Source organism: Gossypium hirsutum, chromosome A06, assembly GCF_007990345.1.
Source record: "Gossypium hirsutum isolate 1008001.06 chromosome A06, Gossypium_hirsutum_v2.1, whole genome shotgun sequence".
NCBI lineage: Eukaryota > Viridiplantae > Streptophyta > Magnoliopsida > Malvales > Malvaceae > Gossypium > Gossypium hirsutum.
In genome coordinates, this window is record NC_053429.1 from 34,024,976 (window position 1) to 34,046,166 (window position 21,191).

At 30.8% G+C, this 21,191-nt stretch overlaps 2 protein-coding genes, 1 non-coding gene and 1 pseudogene across 4 annotated transcripts; 2 read left to right on the plus strand and 2 right to left on the minus strand.

Moving 5' to 3' along the window:
* The first annotated feature begins 310 nt into the window (after nt 1-310).
* LOC107962880 (protein NONRESPONDING TO OXYLIPINS 2, mitochondrial) lies at nt 311-1,940 on the plus strand. 2 transcript variants are annotated; one of them, XM_016899435.2, is made up of 3 exons: nt 311-722; nt 834-952; nt 1,689-1,940. In XM_016899435.2, exons 1-3 carry the CDS (start codon nt 526-528, stop codon nt 1,706-1,708), a joined length of 336 nt encoding a protein of 111 aa, XP_016754924.2. In that variant the 5' UTR covers nt 311-525; the 3' UTR covers nt 1,709-1,940. The 2 variants fall into 2 exon arrangements, with proteins under 2 accessions (XP_016754924.2, XP_016754923.2); XM_016899434.2 differs by having other exon boundaries at nt 395-722; nt 807-952.
* Nucleotides 1,941-2,502: 562 nt separating this feature from the next.
* Nucleotides 2,503-8,864, minus strand: LOC107962879 (TOM1-like protein 9; annotated as a pseudogene).
* Nucleotides 8,865-16,945: 8,081 nt separating this feature from the next.
* LOC107963323 (D-amino-acid transaminase, chloroplastic) lies at nt 16,946-19,382 on the minus strand. Its single transcript, XM_041115180.1, has 5 exons — nt 18,945-19,382; nt 18,801-18,847; nt 18,523-18,701; nt 17,570-18,243; nt 16,946-17,233 (listed from the first exon to the last, which is right to left on the minus strand). The coding sequence occupies exons 1-5, from the start codon at nt 19,123-19,125 to the stop codon at nt 17,139-17,141; spliced, it is 1,176 nt and encodes a 391-aa protein (XP_040971114.1). The 5' UTR covers nt 19,126-19,382; the 3' UTR covers nt 16,946-17,138.
* Nucleotides 19,383-20,507: 1,125 nt separating this feature from the next.
* Nucleotides 20,508-20,591, plus strand: TRNAL-CAA (transfer RNA leucine (anticodon CAA)). Its single transcript has one exon. It is a non-coding gene; the product is annotated as a tRNA-Leu (tRNA).
* Nucleotides 20,592-21,191: the final 600 nt, after the last annotated feature.

The following is a 21,191-nucleotide window of genomic DNA, read 5'->3' on the forward strand; positions in this document are numbered from 1 at the left end:
GAAAAGTAAGCCTTAGATTAGAGGTCGATACAAGGGGGGCCGGCAGTGGCCCTGGCCCCCCTAAAATAGAAAATTTATATTTAGGCATTTGAATTTTTTTAAAATTTTAAATTAATAAAGGTAAAATTATACTTTAGCCCCTCTAAAATTATAGAAATTCGATTTAATCCTATAAAAATTATAAAGATATAGATTATAAAAAATTAAATTTTTTATCATCTCTTCCTAAAAATTTATTCTGACTTTGCGCTTGCATTAGATTCAATTTTTTAAAATTTCATAAATTAAAAACATACCGTATTTTTATAAAGTTGTTTTAGAAGAAAATCAATGGTTATAAGCTCTAAGGTGATTGACGCTTGACCCAATCAGAATAGGATAAGGATGATTTAAAATGCGTAACCAAACATGAAAAAAAAGGTGGCATAAACCCTAGAAATTACAAGAGCTTAAACCCCTCTGTAATATCAATTCAGGATCCATATTCCAGAAGGAAAAAAAGAAAAGAAAAGAGAAGAAGCTTTAATGGCTGGTTCGACGATTCTCTCTAGATTATCATCATCTCGGTTAAAGGCTCTTCCTGTAAAGCTTAAAAGCAGCAAACCAGTGTTACCCACTATTTCTCCATTGAAATCGAGCTCTCAGTCTCAGTTTTCTTCTGCTTCTTCTTCTTCTTCTTCTTCTTCTTCTTCTTCACTGAAGCGCATTTCCGGGATTCCAAGGTGAGCCTTGTTTGTAATTAAAACTATTTGAATCTCTAAAGTAATGATTTTGCTCGCTCTTTCCTTTTTGGTTTGATTTCTTAGAGAAATGGGAATTTCCCTTTCATTTAGATTACCAGTGGAGCTGAGCTGCTTAATCTCAATGATGCCTTTGCACAGTGCGGTTGCTTCGGCTCGCCTCAGATCATTTCTTGCTATAGAATCTCAGAGTTGGGGTTTGATTCCTCAAGGTCTCTCTATTTACTCAACTCATGGAATATTTTTATTTTTATTTTTGGTATTAATGTTCATTGTTTTGACATTGTCACCACTGAAGCTTATTAATATAGTTTTTTATCTCAGAATTCTTGCTTTGTTATAGTTGAGAAAAGGATTGTTTGAAATAATTATGGTATGGGAGCATATATCATTATAATTGGTATTATTTCACAAAAATTCAACCTTTTATTGTAAGAATCATTAATGAATTGTTGAAATATGTGTCGTGGTTGTTTCATATAACCATTTGCGTTATGACCAGGGCGAACCTGATTGCCTCGGCCTCCCTTGTCTTCTACAAGCTCTTTTGATCATAAGTATTTTCTGCTCGAAAAATAATTTGTTTTTTTCCAAAAACATCTTTAATTTTATCTGGACTCCCAACATAAAATTCTTATCTTGAGGATCTTGACTTGCATGTTTTACGATTTTAGATGTTCTCTCTATAAATGTTCCTCTATAGAGCTTAGATTTATAGCCTGCAATGTCCTCCTGCATTCACTGGTAAAGGCATGCATACTTTGGTGATACTTTATTTTGTCAAAGAAGCCTGCATTTTATTTGCTTCATAAAGCACGACAGTCTGTAGTGATGCTAAATTGATTGAATAATGTTAAAAACGAAATATCTCGTTCGTATTATTTCTTTCGGAATGTTTACAAGAACATATCATTTGTTCTGATTCATGTTGTTTTTTCGATGTTGCAGGTATCTCTATGCCTTTATAACAGCACCCGTGGTTAGTGTCTGGTAATTTTTCTTGCCAAAATGGAGTGTAATTTCATTACGAACTCGAATTCTGTAAGGGTTCATTCTTAATAATTATCTTGTTGTTTGTTACGGATATGATGGATGCTGAAAGTGTTGATCGTTGAGAAATGAGTCAGACATGAATCGAACCAAGATATGTTTTATTTCTCCGAAAATTAGTTTAAAATGCAAGGTTATTGTTAAGGTTTATGTTCCTTGTTCCACTTCTGCATCTCTCGTGATTAGCGTCAATGATCTTCGTTCTATGTCTTTAGATGGAAAGTTTGCAGTTTCGGGATGATAGTAGTATCGTTATCGTCTTTATGGTATCAATTTTTTCTGTTTTGATTAGGATTCGAAACATTTAATACCCTCTTTAACGATCAAAGAAGTAGAACTTAGTAACAAGCTGCCATTCGACTAATTGATAGCTGATAACATTAGTCCTGTATTAGTTTTTACGTATGTTTTAGCATATGGCTTAGCAATAAACTAACTCAATTGGTAATATTTAACCACTTCTCTAACTTATTTTTAACAAAGAGAAGGGAAAAATTTCGCATATTTTGATTATTCATTTTTCTAATTTTAAGTTTAAATCTAAACTAACTATTTTTTATTTTATATCTAATTATTATAATATATACATAATAAATAAACTTTTCCTCATGTTATTAGGCATAAGATATATGTAGTAAACATGACAAATTAATATGATGCATGTATTAAATGTGATAAGTTCATCCATTCATCCCTTATCTTTTATATTGTATTCATGTTTGTTATATGGATCATGTCTGTAATCACCAGATCCAATGCATCTTAAGAGTAGAGAAATTCAATAAGACTTATGTTGTTCGAACTATTCATTTTCTTTGACACACAAATGTCAAACACAAAAATACCTCCAATTTTCTTCCAAATACATTGAAAAACTTGGGAAAATCTAATCATATTCGAATTTGACACCCAAATTTGAGTTTGAGTAATAAAATTGTAGACAACTCTTTATCGAAAGCAAATAGCCTATTGGGAAGAGTAAAATATTACAACAGCCTTATAAGTTCAATACATACATTCTATGACATGAACAAATAATAAGAAAAGAAAAGAAAACCAAATGTCAAAAATATCCACTTAAACCAAATGGATTGGTTTTTCCATTTTCTGTACAGGGGATGATGTGCATGATAGTTAAAATTTTCGAGAGAGCTTAAAGTGGGGAAAAATCTGAAAATGAGAAAAGCGGAAGTTAGCCATCTGAAATAATGTAAATAATAATAAAAAAAATAAAAGAATTCAGATTCACATTGTGCCAGCTCTTCAAGGAGGTGTTGGTGTTGATTTAACTTTTGCCATGTCAACAAGGTCTCCAAACATCCTATCTTCTGGGTTTGAAGGCCTGCTGGGTGGAACGTAAGAGGAAGTAGAAACCTGGTACGAAGAGTTTCTTAGGCCATTATCATCTCTGATGGATAGCCCATGCATTTGTTCATCAAGATACTGCTGCTGACCGAATCCAGATGCTCCCATTTGGGGGTTTCCGTACATTTGTTGAGTATGTTGAGGGTAAGAAGTCATTTGACCACTTGGCATTTGCTGTAGAACAATGCCCATGTACTGAGTTCCCGGGCTTTGTTGGGGGTTGAAATCAGCAAACTGGTTCCCCTGATTGGCTTGATTATTAATTGTCGAATAATGACCAGGTGTGATCGGCTGAATGTACACCGCCTGATCACTTCCCATATGTTGGGATCCTTGGGGTTGCCACTGAGCACCTGCAACTGGGGTAGAGTCTGCTCCCTGTGCTTCCCAGGGTGGTGGTGGTAGTGAGCCACTATACTGGGTACCTTCTCAACATGGAAAAATTAAGCTTCATTGATTTTATTGTAGTAGTATCGAGAATATAACTATTCAGCCTGTCAAATAAGCCTAAAACATCACGGCATTAATTTGGTAAGAGAAAAGACCATAGTGAGGCGGTCAATATATGTAGTCACTTTCAATTCTTAAATAAAGTTTGAGATTTAGTACATATGCTTAAAGAAAGTTAATAACATGTAACTTAGACCAATCATTGACATCGTAGTATTTTTAGTGAAAAAATTGTTTTCGATATATCTATGCAATTATACCAACTTGAGAAGCAAATCATTATAGCAATTATACTAACTTGAGAAGCAAATCATTATAAACTTAATAAGCATACTAAATCCTAAGCAAATTTTGACAGAAAATACTAAAGGCGTAAACTATTGGACTAAAACTTTCGTATTAATAAGTGAAGAGGATTTAATTTATAAGGACTAAATCTCAAACTTCGTCAAAAGATAAGGACTGACGGAATATTTTGACCTAATGATGTTGCTTTCCCCGAGTGAAATGCAGCATGCCGCAATCATATGTGACTGTCCCTAAATACAATAAGGCTCTGCGCCAAAAATAGGACATATTTATGTATAAAAAGCTTATTATAAATAGAAACAAACCATAGAAAGGGTCTGCGGCATGCTGATCCAGCTGACTATTCCAGGAAGGACCTGTGCCTTGAGCATATGACTTCTCATATTGAGGTGATCCCATGTTTGGTGCAGTTCCATTCACATGGAAATTCTGTTGCTGCTGAAATTGAGAAGTCCAAGGATCGGTTTGTCCAGTCAGACCATGTATGTCATATCCAGGTGATCCCACGTTTGCTGCAGTTCCATTCGCGTGAAAGTTCTGCTGGTGCTGAATTTGAGGAGTCAAAGGATTGGTTTGACCACCAAAACCTTGTGTTCTTGAAGAATCATAGGTGGTGTTACCATCAGAGAACATATCATATAGAACAATGGCGTTCTGCTCTGGTGCAGGAGTTGGTTGTTGTGGTTCTCCAAAAGGAACAATGGCCAGTGAATTATCTACCTCTGGCGAATTGTAGTCATCGCAACTAAGCAGGTCTATTTTGGGACTCGCTGCTGCTGGAGGTGTATGTTGAGAACTTGCAGCAGTGCTGGAGATGGATCTGCGGAGAAATTATGTTAGTCAAAAGCTCAAGATACCGGAATCATTTGATCAAGGATGACATTTCAACCGGAGTTAAATAAAATTTGGGTTAACTGCAACAAACTTCTCCAAACTATCATCCAAATTCTAAATTGATCTCTAAACTCAGTATTTGTATTAATCAAGTCCTTCCATCAGTGTAGCTGTCAATTTTGATGTTAAATATCAATTCAAATACCAACATGAAGCACATTTAAAACACATGAATCAAATTCGAAACACTTTTGTACTACTGCATAGACAGCTTATATTTGTCATCTGGCATGCTAAATAAGACAAACAAGGTTAATGAAAATTGAGAGGGCAATTTCTCTTTCTTAACATGTTATCTCTATAATAACATGTTTTAAATATGCCTCATGGCAAATTTAAGATGATATTTAATGCTTAAACTAATGACTAGGTTGATAGAAGAATCTGATTCATACAATACTGATACTTTGAGAATTTAATTAAAGTGTTTTGAAGTTTGAGGATAAATTTAAAATTTGATCATATTTTATGGACAATTTAGAATTTGGTTTATAGTTCTAGGGCTTTTAATTAAATAAACCCAATAAATTTCAGTTTCTTGACTTCCTAAAATTTGATAAGCAAATTAAGCACCCCGAGAAATACACTACTAATCATTAGATCTAGAGAAGTTCAACGGGTTTGGTCTTCAACATAATCAAGCCCTTGCAATAAGGTAACATACTTTGAAAAACTCTGTGACTAAATTCTACTAAGACTAAAAAAGAGGAGAAAAAACCAAATTGGTGAAAGAAACTTGTAACGAAGTTCCAGGATTCTGAGTTAAGGGCATGATTCGCACCACTAATAATTTCCTGTAGTAACAAATAACACATTTTAAACACCAGTTCCCTGCATATTGTAAATCCAGCTCATAGAAGTATCATTACCTGTCATTAGACTGGTTGCTGATATGACCAGTATCAACCAGAGGACCGCCGGCTTTCGCAGGTTCTTTTGCAGGCTCAGGCTTATTTTTGTCTGCTTGAGAAGTTCCTGTAGCTAATGATTGATGCTTTGCTAGTACCCGCTGCAAATCATCATTCAATGCCAAACCTTGGCATAGAAGTGACTCATCCCTACAAGAATGGAGAATTAAAGGTAATAAATGTTTTAGATGTAAAAGTATTTCACACAGCTCTTTCTACAATTCCCCAGAGGTTAGAAAGTAACTACCGATGCAATTCGTACACCATACATCTTGAATAGGTGACAATATCATACAGAAATTGAATTGAAATGCGCACAAATTTATTCAATAAGATGTTCTCATAGGGCGTTTTAAAGGAAAAAAAAAACAAACGAATAGAAAACAAATGAAATCCTCCATGGAGGGCTGTGGCATCTTGTCAACAACATAGCACCAAGAAGAATATAATTGAATAAGATAGTTAAGTCCTTTGACCTAAGATCTCAGGGTTTCACTCCCCTCCTTTTCGGTCAAGCATTGAATAAGATAGCAAAACAAAACAAACACTTTAAGAACGAGGTAAAAGCAAAACAAACAGAATGCATAAAAAATTCTACACAGAAAAGAACGTCCAAGTGATGAAGACAGATGACAACATTGAGTCATCGACATAAAGGTACCAAGGTCGCTAGGAAGTTATAGTTAAAGAAAGAGCATCCTTACGATGTTGAATTAACTAGGTGAATAACTCATTGTTTAAAGGTGCGGCACTGCTCCACTAAGTCAAGTATGACATCCTGCTTAAGTCCCTGAAGTTGTAGAAGAAAGGTCACCAAATATGCGTTATAAGATTGGGGGATTTAGCAGCATGAAACTTCATGAGCTTCTGAAAAGTTTTTCATTACAAAAGCTGGAAAAAAATAAAGTTACAGCGTAAAAATGCTTTCACAAACTGATGAATTTGAACATTGCCAACCAAATTATTACAGAAGTGTCGGTTATATTCAGAGTTTAGCTTTTACTTCAAATCCAATTAATAACTTCTCAGTTAGAAACTGCATTATTATGCTCTTGTGGGACACAGAATCATTTTAGCAAGTAAACAAATTTATCTTCCTTTTCTCTAGATTTCAAATTGTGAACACATACCTCCTTGTTTGCAGGATCTATTGCGCTTAGCATATCTGTAAGGACATTCATGATACTCCGGGCATTCTGAAGTTCTGTCAAACTAATAAATGAAAATCCAGTTAAAAGACTAGGTGTGTCATCCATGATAAAATACCAAGTAGGAAATAGTGAATTAGCAATGTAATATCACTAAATAACATGAAAGACCAAGTAGTCCACGTTTTTTCAACTATTATAATTGCGCTAGCTTGTAGAAAGTCCCCAGTGCTCTATCATAGAACTGAAAAGGAGTATAAAATACTCAAAACAGTTGAGACACAACAAAATACCTCAGGGTTGGGAAGTCAGGCTCTTCAGAAGACTCAGCTGTCTCTTGCTGATCAGATTTGCGTTTATTTTGAGGAGGAGGCTTCTCAGTTCTCTGGGGAAACGTTGCCCCGGCACGCTGAAATGATAAACCAGTTTGTCTCAGAGAAAAAATGAAGGGAAAATAGCACACCATGTAGAACTAGTACTTGCATAACAGCATGTACTGAATCACGAGAGTTATAAACAAAATAAAGCGTAAGAGGAAATGTATCCTGATCGATGCAGCATGTCTCATACAGTTTGAGAAGAGAAAGCCTCAGCAGACATACCAACAACTCTTGATATGCAGAAAAATATTGTGGATATCTTGCCCTTGCCCACCAAAAGCTTCTTGCCAAGTGTCAACCAGAATCAATATTTTCTCTTTGACACTATAATCAGGCTGCAATTGAGCACTACAAAAACTTAGAACAACCTTCGTTGGAAGAAAAACAAATGCAAACATGGGATTTAAAATAACTTCCTACCCTTTTCTTGAAAATTTTTACCATCTCAGGAAGAATATTTCTGTCTGCAACATGCATATGGACAATTTCCCCACAATTTTGTATCATAGTCTCTAGTAGCTAAGAACATAGGAAGTAGATCAAAATTCAAACAAGTTTAGTTCCATTTGAGAAAAAGTTGGTAAAAAGGACAACGGGAGTGATAATTGCATCCATGGATTAGTAGAAAAATGAGAGTAAAAGTTCTGAGGAGCTTACTGATAGTGCAAGAAGTTGAACTTTAGGATTTTTACTTTTGAGCTTCTTCTTTATGCCTTTCACAACATTTTTCACTTGCCTGATAATTAACAATCACATTTATATCATTTGGTACCCTTTTAAAGGCACAAAAAAAAAAAAATCTAACTTCAATCTTTTAACTCCAGCCAGCTTATACATTCCAGCCTCCCTCCCCTGGTGGGAGAAAATTGAAAAAGAAAAGCCAAATATTAACCAGAAAATGAAGAAACTAAACCTTTGTGTCTTCTCTGCTATAAAACTTAAGGCATATTTAAATTGTGTTACCAAATACATTCTGAAAAAAGGGGGAAAAAAAACTAAAAAGCAAAGGAACTGTTCAATCCTGATAACCTTCCCGAACAAAATCTTTCTTTTTACTTTACATGCCATAAAAAGAAAATTATTTATTTAATTTCTCGAAATTTATTCTTTATAATCAAATTGAATGCAAATCATCAATAGAATCATAAGAGCAGAGAGTAGGAAATCCAATGCGAGACATATGCGGGCATTTTACCCAGGATCATGTTTAAGTATTTCGCAGATCTCGGTATTCTTAGCCCAATCAGGCCCGACCAGCATATCGCTCGTAGCTCTCTCCACCAAATAATTCACCATCTTCCCTCACCAAAAAAAAAAAAAAATCGCAAACGCAAAAAGTTTGGAAAATATATATAAATAAAATTTTATTGAAAAGCTCAATGCAGTGCAATGCAATGCAATGCAATTCCAGTGACCTTCCGACGAAATGAATAGCGGAATATTCCGGAGACTCCTACGAATTATCTCTTTAACAAATAAAAATTAAACAGTCCAAAATCGGCAGGTACGTAGTCTCCTCCTCTTTCCCCCCTCCTCGCTTCTCTCGCCGTTTATCCATCTAAAATTAAATCAAATTGTTTTTTTTCTTCTTATTTTTGGAAAATACTTTTTTTTCTCTCATTTTTTCTTCCTTTTTAACCTTTTCCCAATCATTTGGGAATGATTGAAAGAAAAAATAGGAAGAGTCAACCAAAATCGACCACGTGTTATTAAAGAAAGGTACACGTGGCCTATTCCAGATGATACCAGCGCTTTTGGCGACCGCATACGTCAAACGGTTCTTTTTATTGTGTTTTCCCAGGTCGATCGGGTGGATCCGGAGTTTTTAAATTTTGGGTAAAATATATTATTTGTTTTAATTATTTAATTAAAAAATATTATAACTTAATTATTGAATTATTCAAAAATTTTAATTTAAGTTATTAGTATGTTAAAATGATGCTATATGACTTACTTAATTCACGTTGTCTGCACCAATCAAAATCTCTTTTTCCTCATCTCTTTTACAATTTATTTTTTTCATGAAACATCTTTAGACGTTATGAATCTGTGAACCAAATTTAAACGACTTTTTTCTTTGATCTCCAATACTGATTGTTTGATCGACTTGGATCTAACGTATATTTTTCTACTCATCAATGGAGATTAATCTACCGTACTGATCGTTGAATGGTGCTCGCTGGCGAAACTTTTTTCTTTTGTTCAATGACCAAATTATAACTTTTTTAATTAAGTGGCCAAAACGAAGACTTACTCATAGATTAATAACTAACGATAGTTTACCATTAAAATTTTTAAATTATTTTAGATTTTGTTATAAAATAAAGAGAGATGGAGAGAATAAAAAATAAAAAAAATATGAAAGCAATAGATAATGTACTTTATTGATCAAAATGGATGATTATAACGCTTCATCAGAAGTAGAAATCTAATTAGAATTTAAAGTACATAAAAACTTTATATTGATCATGATGGACATCCACTTAATAAGATATTCATAACACTCCCCCTTGGATGTCCATTGGTAGATAATGTGTCTCGTTAAAACCTTATTAGGAAAACCCTGTGGGATAATGAAGGAAAAATAGTATACAATCTATAATACGCATAATATACTACCTCATTAAAAACCTTACCAAAAAAACCCAATGGGACAAAACCTCGATTAAGGAAAAAAGAGTGCAACACATATTTACTCTCCCTCATGAAAACATCACGTATTTTCTCATATTCTACGTATTCAATCTTGAATTTTAATTTTTTAAATAACTATTTGAATATATTTGTTAAACATTTATATTATCATTTTTTAAAAGTCATGAGTGAGGGAAATTTGGGGGAATATATTTTGATTTTTTCAGGAGATTCAACAATAATCATAACAAACTTTAATCATGATTCTTTTATAAAAACACAAATAGGTATTTTGGATCATTTTGTAATCTTCCTTCAACTATTATTCACTAAGTCAAATTTACCACATATGTTCAAATTATTTCAATTTATATAAATAAACAATTTTTCGAGATTTCAATATGCTTCTAGCATCCTAAATCCTTTAAGGATTTTAATATAAACTTCACTATATAATGACTTATAAAAGGTTATAACAATAACTATTAAACGTAAGTTAAATCTTTTATGAATTGCCAATTTAATAATATATCTAAATGTCATTGCAGTCACCATAAAAGAGTATTATATCTTTTCATAATCAATGCCAGAAATTAGCGAAAAACTTCATATTTTTATTTTGCTTTTGCAAAACTACTTCAATTGCACCTCACTAGCTTTATGCTTTTAAATAATTGGACTACTAGTCCAAAAACTCTATGAATTTAATTGTACTTGAGTTGTGTCTTTATATTTTGATCAATTTATTCCATATTTGTATTTCTCAATAGATTTTTTCAAGATCCTTTTTTTCATTTCATTATTTCAATAATAATATGCATGCAAAATCATTATCGACCACTTTTATTATTCGATTCCACATTTTCTCGAATTGATATAACTTATCGAGATTTTTTATTTTCATTATTTTAAAATTCAATTTCAGGTACCTGAATCTCTTTTAAAGTTTTACTTATTAGTTATGTATTGGGTCTCTTTTAGAGCATCCGCCTCCACTATATGACCATCTAGAATAATTTTCATTTTTGGAACTGATCAATCTATTATTTATTCTAACTGATTATCCTACTTAGACTTTAATTCAAATTAAAATATTAGATGGTATATAACACTTGGCCATTCTCATTAAATTTGTAAATACATCTAACAGTTAACTTGTAATGAGTTATCCTTATTGTGAACTTCTGGTTCAAATTACTCTCGCTTAACTCATTACAAGTTATTATTTCTCTCTTCCTAATGTTGAGAAAACCATCGAATCAAAACTGTAGTCACAAATCATGTCATAATTGAATCTTCAATGCATTCAAAACATCTTATAATACAAAGAAACTAGTAATTAATATATATTCTCAACTTTCTTTGAGGATTCACTCATCTTTATGCATTGTGGTGAAACAATTGGAACATATGCGCACATACAAAAAATTTAAAGGTGAGAAATATTTAACTCTTGATCAAAAACCAATTGTAATAGAGAGTATTTATAACTTATTGGCTTGATGCGTATAACACGTAAATCAACATAATCTCATGTTAAAATAGGAAGTTTAGTTCTCATAAGTAATAGTTTAGACATTAATCAGAGGTGTTTAATCAATAATTTCTCCAAACCATTATGCGCAAACTTTTACAAAAAGTTTTTTAAACTCAATCAATAAAAGATTGAGATGTAAATCATCAGTATTAGCAAGATGAATTATCTTAATTGCATGATCTAAAATTAATTATCTAAACAAGCAATCTTGCAAATGACAAGTTGCAAATTGATAACACATATGCGATTATTTTGTAGATGCATTTATCAAAATCATAGAATATCAAAACCATCCACAAGGTGGATGAATGGCCCCATATTCGTTTCAAAAATGCAAGACATTAAATCTTAACTTTAACTAATGAGTTTCTAATAATCAATTTTCATTGAGAACAGACAACATATGAGAATTCTTTTAAATTAAAGAATCTACTGGTTCTTTAATGAATGTCCATATGAATTTTTAATTAATTTTCGCAACATCAATGATTCAGGATGGTCTAATTGGTCACGCCAAGCAGTAAATGCATTTGTATCAGTAAACTTCTAGTTTACTTTAACATGTTTTTCAATTGTACTAAATTGTAACAAATTAATAATTTTACTATCATTCATTTTATTTTGTATCCATATATAATTGCTATTGTGACATTTACTACTGGAAATGTCTAAACTAATGTGAATATTATAATGTCACTAAGTCAACAAAATAAATATAATTTCCAAACAATTATAAGCAATATTCACTTCAGGGAATATGCCAAAATCTTCAGGTGCATCCAACCATAACGAGTTTTAGATAGAATTATCATATTTTATTACTCATAAATAGATCTTTCACAGTCAAATATTTTGCTTCCAACCCTTTAATGGGGATGATGACAAAAGAAGATTACAAAGACTATAAAATAAATATAAATTAATAACTCAATCCTCTCCTTTTCATCATTTCAAAATAGATATTTATAGCAATAATTATTCATATGAAATATAATATTTTCCTTATTCACAATCTCAATATAAGATCCATTATAAATATATTTTAAAATCAATGGATTAATCATCACAAGATATTAATATATTAACTCTTTTAGATCTTTCGACTAATTTTGTATTATCAAATATTGGAATAATATTTGTTTGTTTTAGTACCAAATAAGATAAATATTTTCTATTTATAATGATAAAAGTTATTGCTACATTCTGATATCCTTCCTCAAAGAATATTAACAGTAACAAAATATTTGGGCATATGCCACATATGTGGCCAATAATCTTTAATATCACATTGATAGCATAAGTTACCTTTTGAAGAGTTATCTTGGGAACTCTCTTTGTTCTTTTATTTATTACTATATTTCCGCTTTTAGTGGTCCGTAATTATATATATATATATTTTTTTTATGTTTACATTCACTTCAGGGAATGCAATAAATCTAGTAGGATAGACTTCTAAATGCCTCTATTGATTCTTTATTTCATAATCACTATAAAAAATATGCGTGGATTTTAAATCAAATTTTATTGATTTATGTTGTCATGATTAATCTTCAATCACCTCCTCAATTACAACAACAATCATGATATCTATATTTTTGTTTTTCATAATTGTTAAGTACTGCTACATTCACTACATTCACTTCAGGGAATGAAGCAAAACTAGTGAGAAGAATCTCATAATTTTTCATTAGTAACTTATTATTTTGCTTAGCCATTAGAATGTATGAGATCGTTCGAAAATATTGTTAAAGTCATTTTTCACAATATTGTTACTGCAGAAGCACATTAGATATTTCAATCATATAGTGTAATGTATTCTTTCGGAGAATATATATAATACAAATACATTAGTATCTCATATTATTTATATATATGGTTTTAATGTAAAACACATGGAGTTTTTATTTAACTTCTTGATCTGAAAAATAATATTATATTTTACGAAATTTTGCATCACAATGAGCTAAAATATAAGCTTTTAAAGAGTTTTTTTACAGTTTGATGCAATATTAGCTCTTCAGGAGCATATAATCATTTTATTGTATAGCCTTAATGAATGCTTGATTTATTTTAAATAAAATTTTATTTATTCATATAAAAATAAAATGAATAGGTATAAATAAAACATATATTAAACGCAACAAATAATAAATTCATCTCACTAATAAATCATTGTAGTTAGATAATATAAATTATATATCATGCTACAACAAAATACAAAATATTATAATGTCAAATTAAAATAACTTTACAGCTATAAAAGTTTAGACATAAACATTTTCTAACATTCACCTCTTATGATATAATTTCATATCAAATTTTACAATGATATGAAATTGTCATAGACAGGATGAATATTCCAAAGTTCATGACAAGTAAGTATTTTTACTCACATTTTGCAATAATCATATAACTTAATCAAAATAAAAACTAAACCATTCAATTCTATTAAAAATGAAAAAAATATTTATTTCCACATCAAAATCTCAATAACTAAATACGTGAAGAGTTTTATAAATTCATAGAAATAGGAATAGTGAATTATATAAATTGAACTTTTTAATAGAAATCAAATCAAATTTCAAAAGAAGTTCATTAGATTGACTTACGTTACCATGGATAAGAAGTAGTGATTATAAATATCCTTTGTAATGAAGAGAAAGAGATCATCCCCAAGCAAATATCAAAAAGCAAACTTTGAGAGCGAATCTTACTTCTCAATTTCATATAGATAACGGTATCATATCTTTCACCATCCTCAAAACAAAAAAGTAAAATAAGTTAATCAAAATAATGATAACGTGTAATGAAAGAAGAATAAAAAAGAATAATCAGATATGAAACATTAAATAAAAGAATTTTCTTGTAAAAACTTTGTATCTTGTCGTCAAAGATATTGAAAATCATGAAGGATAAATTTGATTGACGAACTATCACTTTGAACAAAATCGTGCTGATAACATGTTATAAAATAAAGAGAGATGGAGAGAATAAAAAATAAAAAAAATTAAAATATGAAAGGGATGGAGAATGTACTTTATTGATAAGAAATGAATGATTACAATGCTTCATCAGAGTCTCTATTTATAGGTATAAGAAGTATAAAAGAAGTAGAGTTCTAATTAGAATTTAAAGTACACCAAAACTTTATCTTGATCATGATGGACATTCACTTAAATATTCATAACAGATTTGAATTTTTCAAATTAAATTATTTTAGATTTAAACTTTTAGGTTCAAATTACTTAGAGTTAAAGTTGTTTTTTAATTGAATTATTTTGAATTTAAATTTTTTTGGATTTAAATTATTTTAAACTTAGATTATTTTTAAATTTGAATTAAATAGATTTAATATATTATTTTATAATTATGAAATCAATTTGAATTTAATTTGAATTTTAACTAATCAAGTTAGTTTTTAGAATCCCATCAAATTCACCTATTTAAATTTATCATATTTTAATCACTGTTATTCATTAAAAAAAATTAGATATGTTAATTTTTATTTAAGTTAATCTGAATATTATTCAATTCAAAATACCTGAATAAATAACTCAAAATAATCGAAATTTAAAATTAACATGACCTAAAATAATTTAAATCTATAACGATTTAACTTGAAAATTCAAATTTCATACCTAAATGACTCAAACGCAAAACAATTAAAGCCTTCAAAACCACCGTAACGTAAATCAAACCTAAAATTAATCCAAATTCAAAATAACAAATTAACTCCAACAAAAATAATTTTGTTTTTAAAACCTAAATTAATCCAGTCAACTTAACCCATAATAAAGTTGACTGTACTTGTCTAATTAACAGGTCTAACAGAATCTACCTTCACAAAAAAAGAAAAAGAAAAAAAAAACAAAACAAAAACAGGTCTAACAGAATTTCAACAAGCAGGAAACTTCTAAAAGAAAAGCAACAAAGAGGTAAAAGTACCACACAAGCCCCTTCACTATACCCTTGATTGCATTTTAGCTCCTTTACTAAAAAAAAGGGAAAAAAATAGTCTTTGTAGGTTAGTTGAGTGAGCAAAACAGCCTATCTGATAAAATTTGGCATTTATATTTAGGGAATAATAACAAATTTAGTCTTCAACCTTTATCCATTTTTTCAATTTGACCTCTACTTTTATTGAAAGTAAATTAGAAAAATTTTAAACTAATATGGCTAAAGGGTAGAAAAAACCTTAGTAAAAAAATTTAAAAAATCAATTAAGCCCTTTTAAAACTTCAAGAATAAAAAATTATAAACAAAATTTATGAAAAAAGTTATGAGAATTTTTAAATTATAAAAGTTTTATTAAAGAACAACAATACCGGCCCATTACAATCTAATGTTATAAGATTTTAAAAAAATTTTGACCCCTACTCTTTTATTGGGCCAATATTTTTTATTTTTAATAAAAAATTATAATTTTAAAATTTGTATAACAATTTTTTTTATAATTTTTATGATTTTTAAAATTTAAAAAGGCTTAATTGATTTTGTTTTTTAGTTTGTTGCTAAGATCTTTTTGACCCTTTAGCCTTATTAGTTTCAAAATTTTCTAACTTCTAATAAAAGAGTAGGGGTCAAATTGAATAAATGTGTAAAAGGACTATTTTTACCTTATATATGTTTAACTAAAATTTTACAAATGGCTGTTTTGCTCACTCATCTATGTACAGGGACTATTTTACCTATTTTTTCAATAAAGGAGCTAAAATGCAATCAAGGGTATAGTATAGGGGCTTGTGTGGTACTTTTACCTCTTTGTTGCTTTTCTTTTAGAAGTTTCCCGCTTGTTTAGATTCTTTTAGACCTGTGTCTTTTCTTGAAGGGTATAGTACAGGGCTTCTGTGGTGCTTTTACCCAACAAAGATAAACAAGCAAGAAGCAAAACCATTTTGAAGGACCGAATTTAAGGATTAATGTGAAAAAAGAAATTCAAAATCCAATCAGAAATAAATATTTCTTTGTTACTATAATGAAATAATATCAGGCATTCAATTTCGCACTGCCAATTGCATTACTTTGTAATATGCCTTATGAATATATTTTCTAACATTGAAAATGGTTAGGTCGAGAAACAGTAGGCATACCACGCAATTGCTTAGGCCACAAGTCACAACTACAACATAGTCACAAGAAAATCCAAGTTTTATGCCTTACATTTGGACACACATCAGCACATAATCTCGGCGCCCACGGGTTAGCTTAAATCTCTGCTATTCAGCATCATCAACTGAGCTGCGGGTGGCTTTGTGCTAATTATTTTTTTCATAGCCGCGAGTGAACACTATATTACCAACATCACCACGTTGCTCAATTGCAATTGAGAGACGTGATAATTGTCGGAGAACCACAACCCAAAAAGTAGTTGTTGAGGTTGGAGACCTGAGTCCCACAAAAACATCCCATTCTTTCTATTGTACATTACCAACGGACACATATCACGCTACTCCATTCATATCTCTTTTCCTTACGGTTCTTAACATGTTTTAATAATAATGGTCAAATAAAATTTTGTTTAACAATGAAATAATCAAACAAAACTAAGCTGATCCATTCTGTTTTTAAAGTTTCAAAACTAAATACACCAAGCTAATTTACATACCATAGTGCTTTGCATTATAAGATATTGCAGAGTTATGTCTATATGCAGAGCCAACAAGTGAGAAGTAGATTCTTCGACAAACCTTCTGAGAGCAAGAGAATGAATCAAAGCTTCTGCTTCAACAAGGAACAGGTACTCGGACTGATGAAGGACCGGATTTCATGTCCTCCAGGATAAAGTTCAAGAGAGTTTGAGTTATTGGACCTTCCTTGCCTACAAAGAAACGCATAAAGGGCACTATCAACGCTACAAATAAACACATAATGTATGAGAAGAGGCTTGATGAACCCTAAATTATTAACACATCAGTTTAGCATTTCTTTTGAAGAACAATGGTACATCAGCTACATAGCTTTCAAGGAAACTTCGGAGAGAGGTCTTCCGAGTTCAACCTATTTCGAGGCAGTTTGATTAAAGACACTCTATGTTTTCAGACAATGTGGTTAACCAATCAAAATTGAAGGACTAAAATGATGAATGCAGACAAATTTGAAGGCAAGAAACTAGTAACTAGATGTTGCAACTAATGTAAAAAATGAAGCTTCTTACCATCGCCAATGACCTGTTCATCCCACTGTATTACAGGGCGAACAAGGACTCCACTGCCAATAAGCATCATTTCGTCTGCGCTTTTCCCTTCGTCGACGCTCATGTTATCCACTCTTATTCCACGAAGCTTCCCCTCTCTCACCAGTCCCTCTGCAAGAGTCAAAACTCTCTTAGCCGTGCAACCAGTCAAAATTTTGTCGAATTTCGGCATCAACATCTCCTTTTCCTTTGTAATGAATGCCACATTCATACTAGGCCCTTCAGCAACAAATCCATCATCATCCAGCCAAATTGCTGCATATGCACCTTTTTCTTCAGCTTCCATCTTTGAAAGCGCGTTCGGAAGGTAATTCACACTCTTCATGGTGGCAAACTGGGGAGGCTTCATGGGGATTGATGAAGTAACTACTTTGATGCCTTTCGAATTGAACAAAGATTTATCTTCAATCACAATAGCATAAAGAGCTGGTTGGTGACAGCCAGAAGGGGATAGTTGAAAGTCACCAGGTCCAGCTGAAATCCAGTATCTCAGTGATCCATTTATGCACTTGGATACACTTACAGTTTGTATAAGAATTCTTCGGAGAGTCTCACGATCAAATGGAAGAATGATTTTTGCCATAGTTGCCGACTTTACGATACGATCAACATGTTGGTCTAATTCATAGAGGTGTCTGAAATGTAGAAAAAACATAATAGAGCTTTACAAAGTACCAACTTAACATGCATATATACATACACAAGTAATTTTCTCTTCTTGGTTGAAAAACACCCAATTCTATTGGATTCAAAGCCTCAATCTTGATTCAATCAAGATATAATATAATTTTTTCATCAATCTGTTAATCAATCCAACTTGTTATAAAAAGGGTTATTAAATTATTTTATGATTACGGACTCCATTCCAAATTAGGGACAAAAAAATGAGCTCTTTGGCTGAAAGATTCACTAACCTGTTCGCTATTGTGGCAGTATCAAAGACACCATGTCCCCTATGAACCATGTGATCATCCATAGGGATCACCATGGCAGCTTCATCGGTTACTATTCCACCAAATATGCTAGAGTACATAGCCAGGTATTGCTGGTTCCCTTTGTTGTTTTCTCTGTTATGTTTTAGCTTTTCAATAGCCTTCAACAAACCAAAAAAAGTAAATAAAAAAAAAGAAAAGAAAGAAAAACATTACAGATGGGAAATCAAAGATATCATGTAAGACAGAAAGAAAGAAACCTCTAAACAAGACAGTAAAGGAATGTCTGATAGTTTATCAGTAGAATCTGCCAAGACAAAATCACCCACCAAATACAGAAAGCTCATAAGAAATGATGCGATATGAAATGTAATAACATAATTTACCAAAAAATACACACTAACCGATCATTGATTCAGTTTGATTAGAACTTCTAACGATTGTCAAATCCGAGAAAGACCCATTTTTCATAAGAGGAAGATTTCGTGGAACAAGACATAAATCATACAACAGGTGCGTGTATCTAGTCGGAAAATTGGACGTATATTTAGGGTAAGAAGCTGAAAGAGAAGCCATGGAAGCCATAGATGCTACTAGTTGTTTGAGTGAGTGGAGAAATGAAGAGCGGTGTTTATCTTTTAGTAGGCTATGGAAATGGTTGACTTAATAGTACTATGGTGGATTGGATTCCATTTCCAAAAGAGTGTGACGACGAGACCTAAGGACAAAACTTTGCCGGCCGAGTGGATTATCTCCCAGAAACGACCTTCAGCATTTACAAGCCTGTATGGCGCGTGGAGCCACAACCAATTAGCGTTGAAGAAGGTTTATTTGGTTAGGTTTTGTCGATTTTTTTTAAATTTATGAATTTCTTATAATAATTCTATTTTAATTTTTGGTTTTATACAAGTTTCAAAGTACCTTTTATAGATATATTCTTAAAAAACTTAATTTTTCTAGTAATTAAAAAATTTAACAACTCTTCTATCTTTCTTACTATTAATAAAATCTTTAAGTAGGATGCTCTTACGAGTATTAATTCGATTAAAAAATTATAAAAATAATATTTTATATTTAAAAGAAGATATTTAAGGTTATTTTAATCTTTTTAATTTTTAAAAAATAATAAAAATATACGATTTAAATTCATGTCAATCAATTTCATTGGAAAAACTTTAAATTTACTAAATAACTACAAATTTATTTTGATTTATTTATACATTTGAATTTTACTACTTATACTTTATTACATCCATCAATTCTATTTCTATATGATTAATAAAATTCCTGACTGCATTGGTGTCACCAGTCGCCCAGAACTAACTAAGTTAGGAAAATTATAAAAATAATCTTTAATTTTAAAAAGTTTGCCTTAGCTTTTAAAAGTTTATATCTTTTGTCAAATTGACCCTTATTTTTTTTAAAAACTAAATTTGACCCTCATTCTTTTAAAAAAAAGTCAAATTTCACTATCAATCTTTTGAAAAATAGTTTAATTTATTTTTTAATGAAAATATGGATTAAAATCTTGAAACTTAAAACATAGCAATTTACATAGCAGTTCATGTATTCATATATATATTTTAATTTTTATGAGCCTTTTATAAATTTTAATATAATTTATAATTATTTTTTTATAATTTTCAAATTTAATGCAACATTATCACTAATTATTTTGAACAACTTTATTAAAAATGACATGGTTTATTTTTTATATCATCCACAAAAATTGTCCAAAATATAAAAGAAATATTAATTGATATAAAATCAAATGCAAGGGTAAAACAACCAATTAGTAAAAGTATTTATACGGGAGTATAATATATATAATATTAGTCATAAAATATGAAAAGAATTAATTATAAATTTGTACTGGGATTTTTAATATTAACAAAAAAAATATTAAATTTACAATCAACTCAAGTGACGTATTGAGAAAAGTTGTTTTACCAGGACTAGGGCAGACAGTCAGGATGGCCGAGTGGTCTAAGACGCCAGGCTCAAGTTCTGGTCCTCGTGAGAGGGCGTGGGTTCAAATCCCACTTCTGACAAATTTAACTTGATTTTCATTAAGTGTGGTTCTGGCTCTCTTTTGTCAACAAGCCCAAATTTTTAAAATTTGGTTCATTTTTCTCAAGAAGCCCAAAAATGGAAGAGCAGCCCAGAACTTCATATGCGCATCAACGTGATAAGATTAGAGTTTAAATAGAATGAAAATAATTATTTTTTGTAATTTATTTTTTCACACCATATAATATTTCTATATAAAGAATATGAGTAGATAAAGAGTTACTTATCACTTAATTTTGACATGAAATCTTTTAAAATTATAAAATAAAAAGGGTTCATAATTTAAAATTAATATTTATAATACAACCTAATTATATTTTGTACTTAATTTTAATTAATATAGCAAATGTTCTTAATTTTAATTAATATAGCAAATGTCTCATAAATTAAATTTTTAATACTTAAATTTTCAGCACTTAACTTATGAATTTAACAAATACCACCTTACTTTTTTCTACCGCATCCAGCTTTTATAATAGTTCTATTACCTCTAATAATATTTTATGTCATTATTTTAATTTTTAGTATATATGTCATAATGTATCCAATAATTCCAACATTTGAATAACAAGGATAACCAT

Bases quoted from the DNA above. Each gene is read 5' to 3' on its own strand.
- LOC107962880 (XM_016899434.2), top strand. From the start codon at position 526: ATGGCTGGTTCGACGATTCTCTCTAGATTATCATCATCTCGGTTAAAG. The intron at 723-806 runs GTGAGCCTTGTT...TTGATTTCTTAG, and splicing joins CGCATTTCCGGGATTCCAAG to AGAAATGGGAATTTCCCTTT. The intron at 953-1,688 runs GTCTCTCTATTT...TCGATGTTGCAG, and splicing joins TTGGGGTTTGATTCCTCAAG to GTATCTCTATGCCTTTATAA.
- LOC107963323 (XM_041115180.1), bottom strand. From the start codon at position 19,125: ATGGCTTCCATGGCTTCTCTTTCAGCTTCTTACCCTAAATATACGTCC. The intron at 18,702-18,800 runs GTTTCTTTCTTT...GGTTTGTTGAAG, and splicing joins CTTTACTGTCTTGTTTAGAG to GCTATTGAAAAGCTAAAACA. The intron at 18,244-18,522 runs GTTAGTGAATCT...TCTACATTTCAG, and splicing joins ACTGCCACAATAGCGAACAG to ACACCTCTATGAATTAGACC.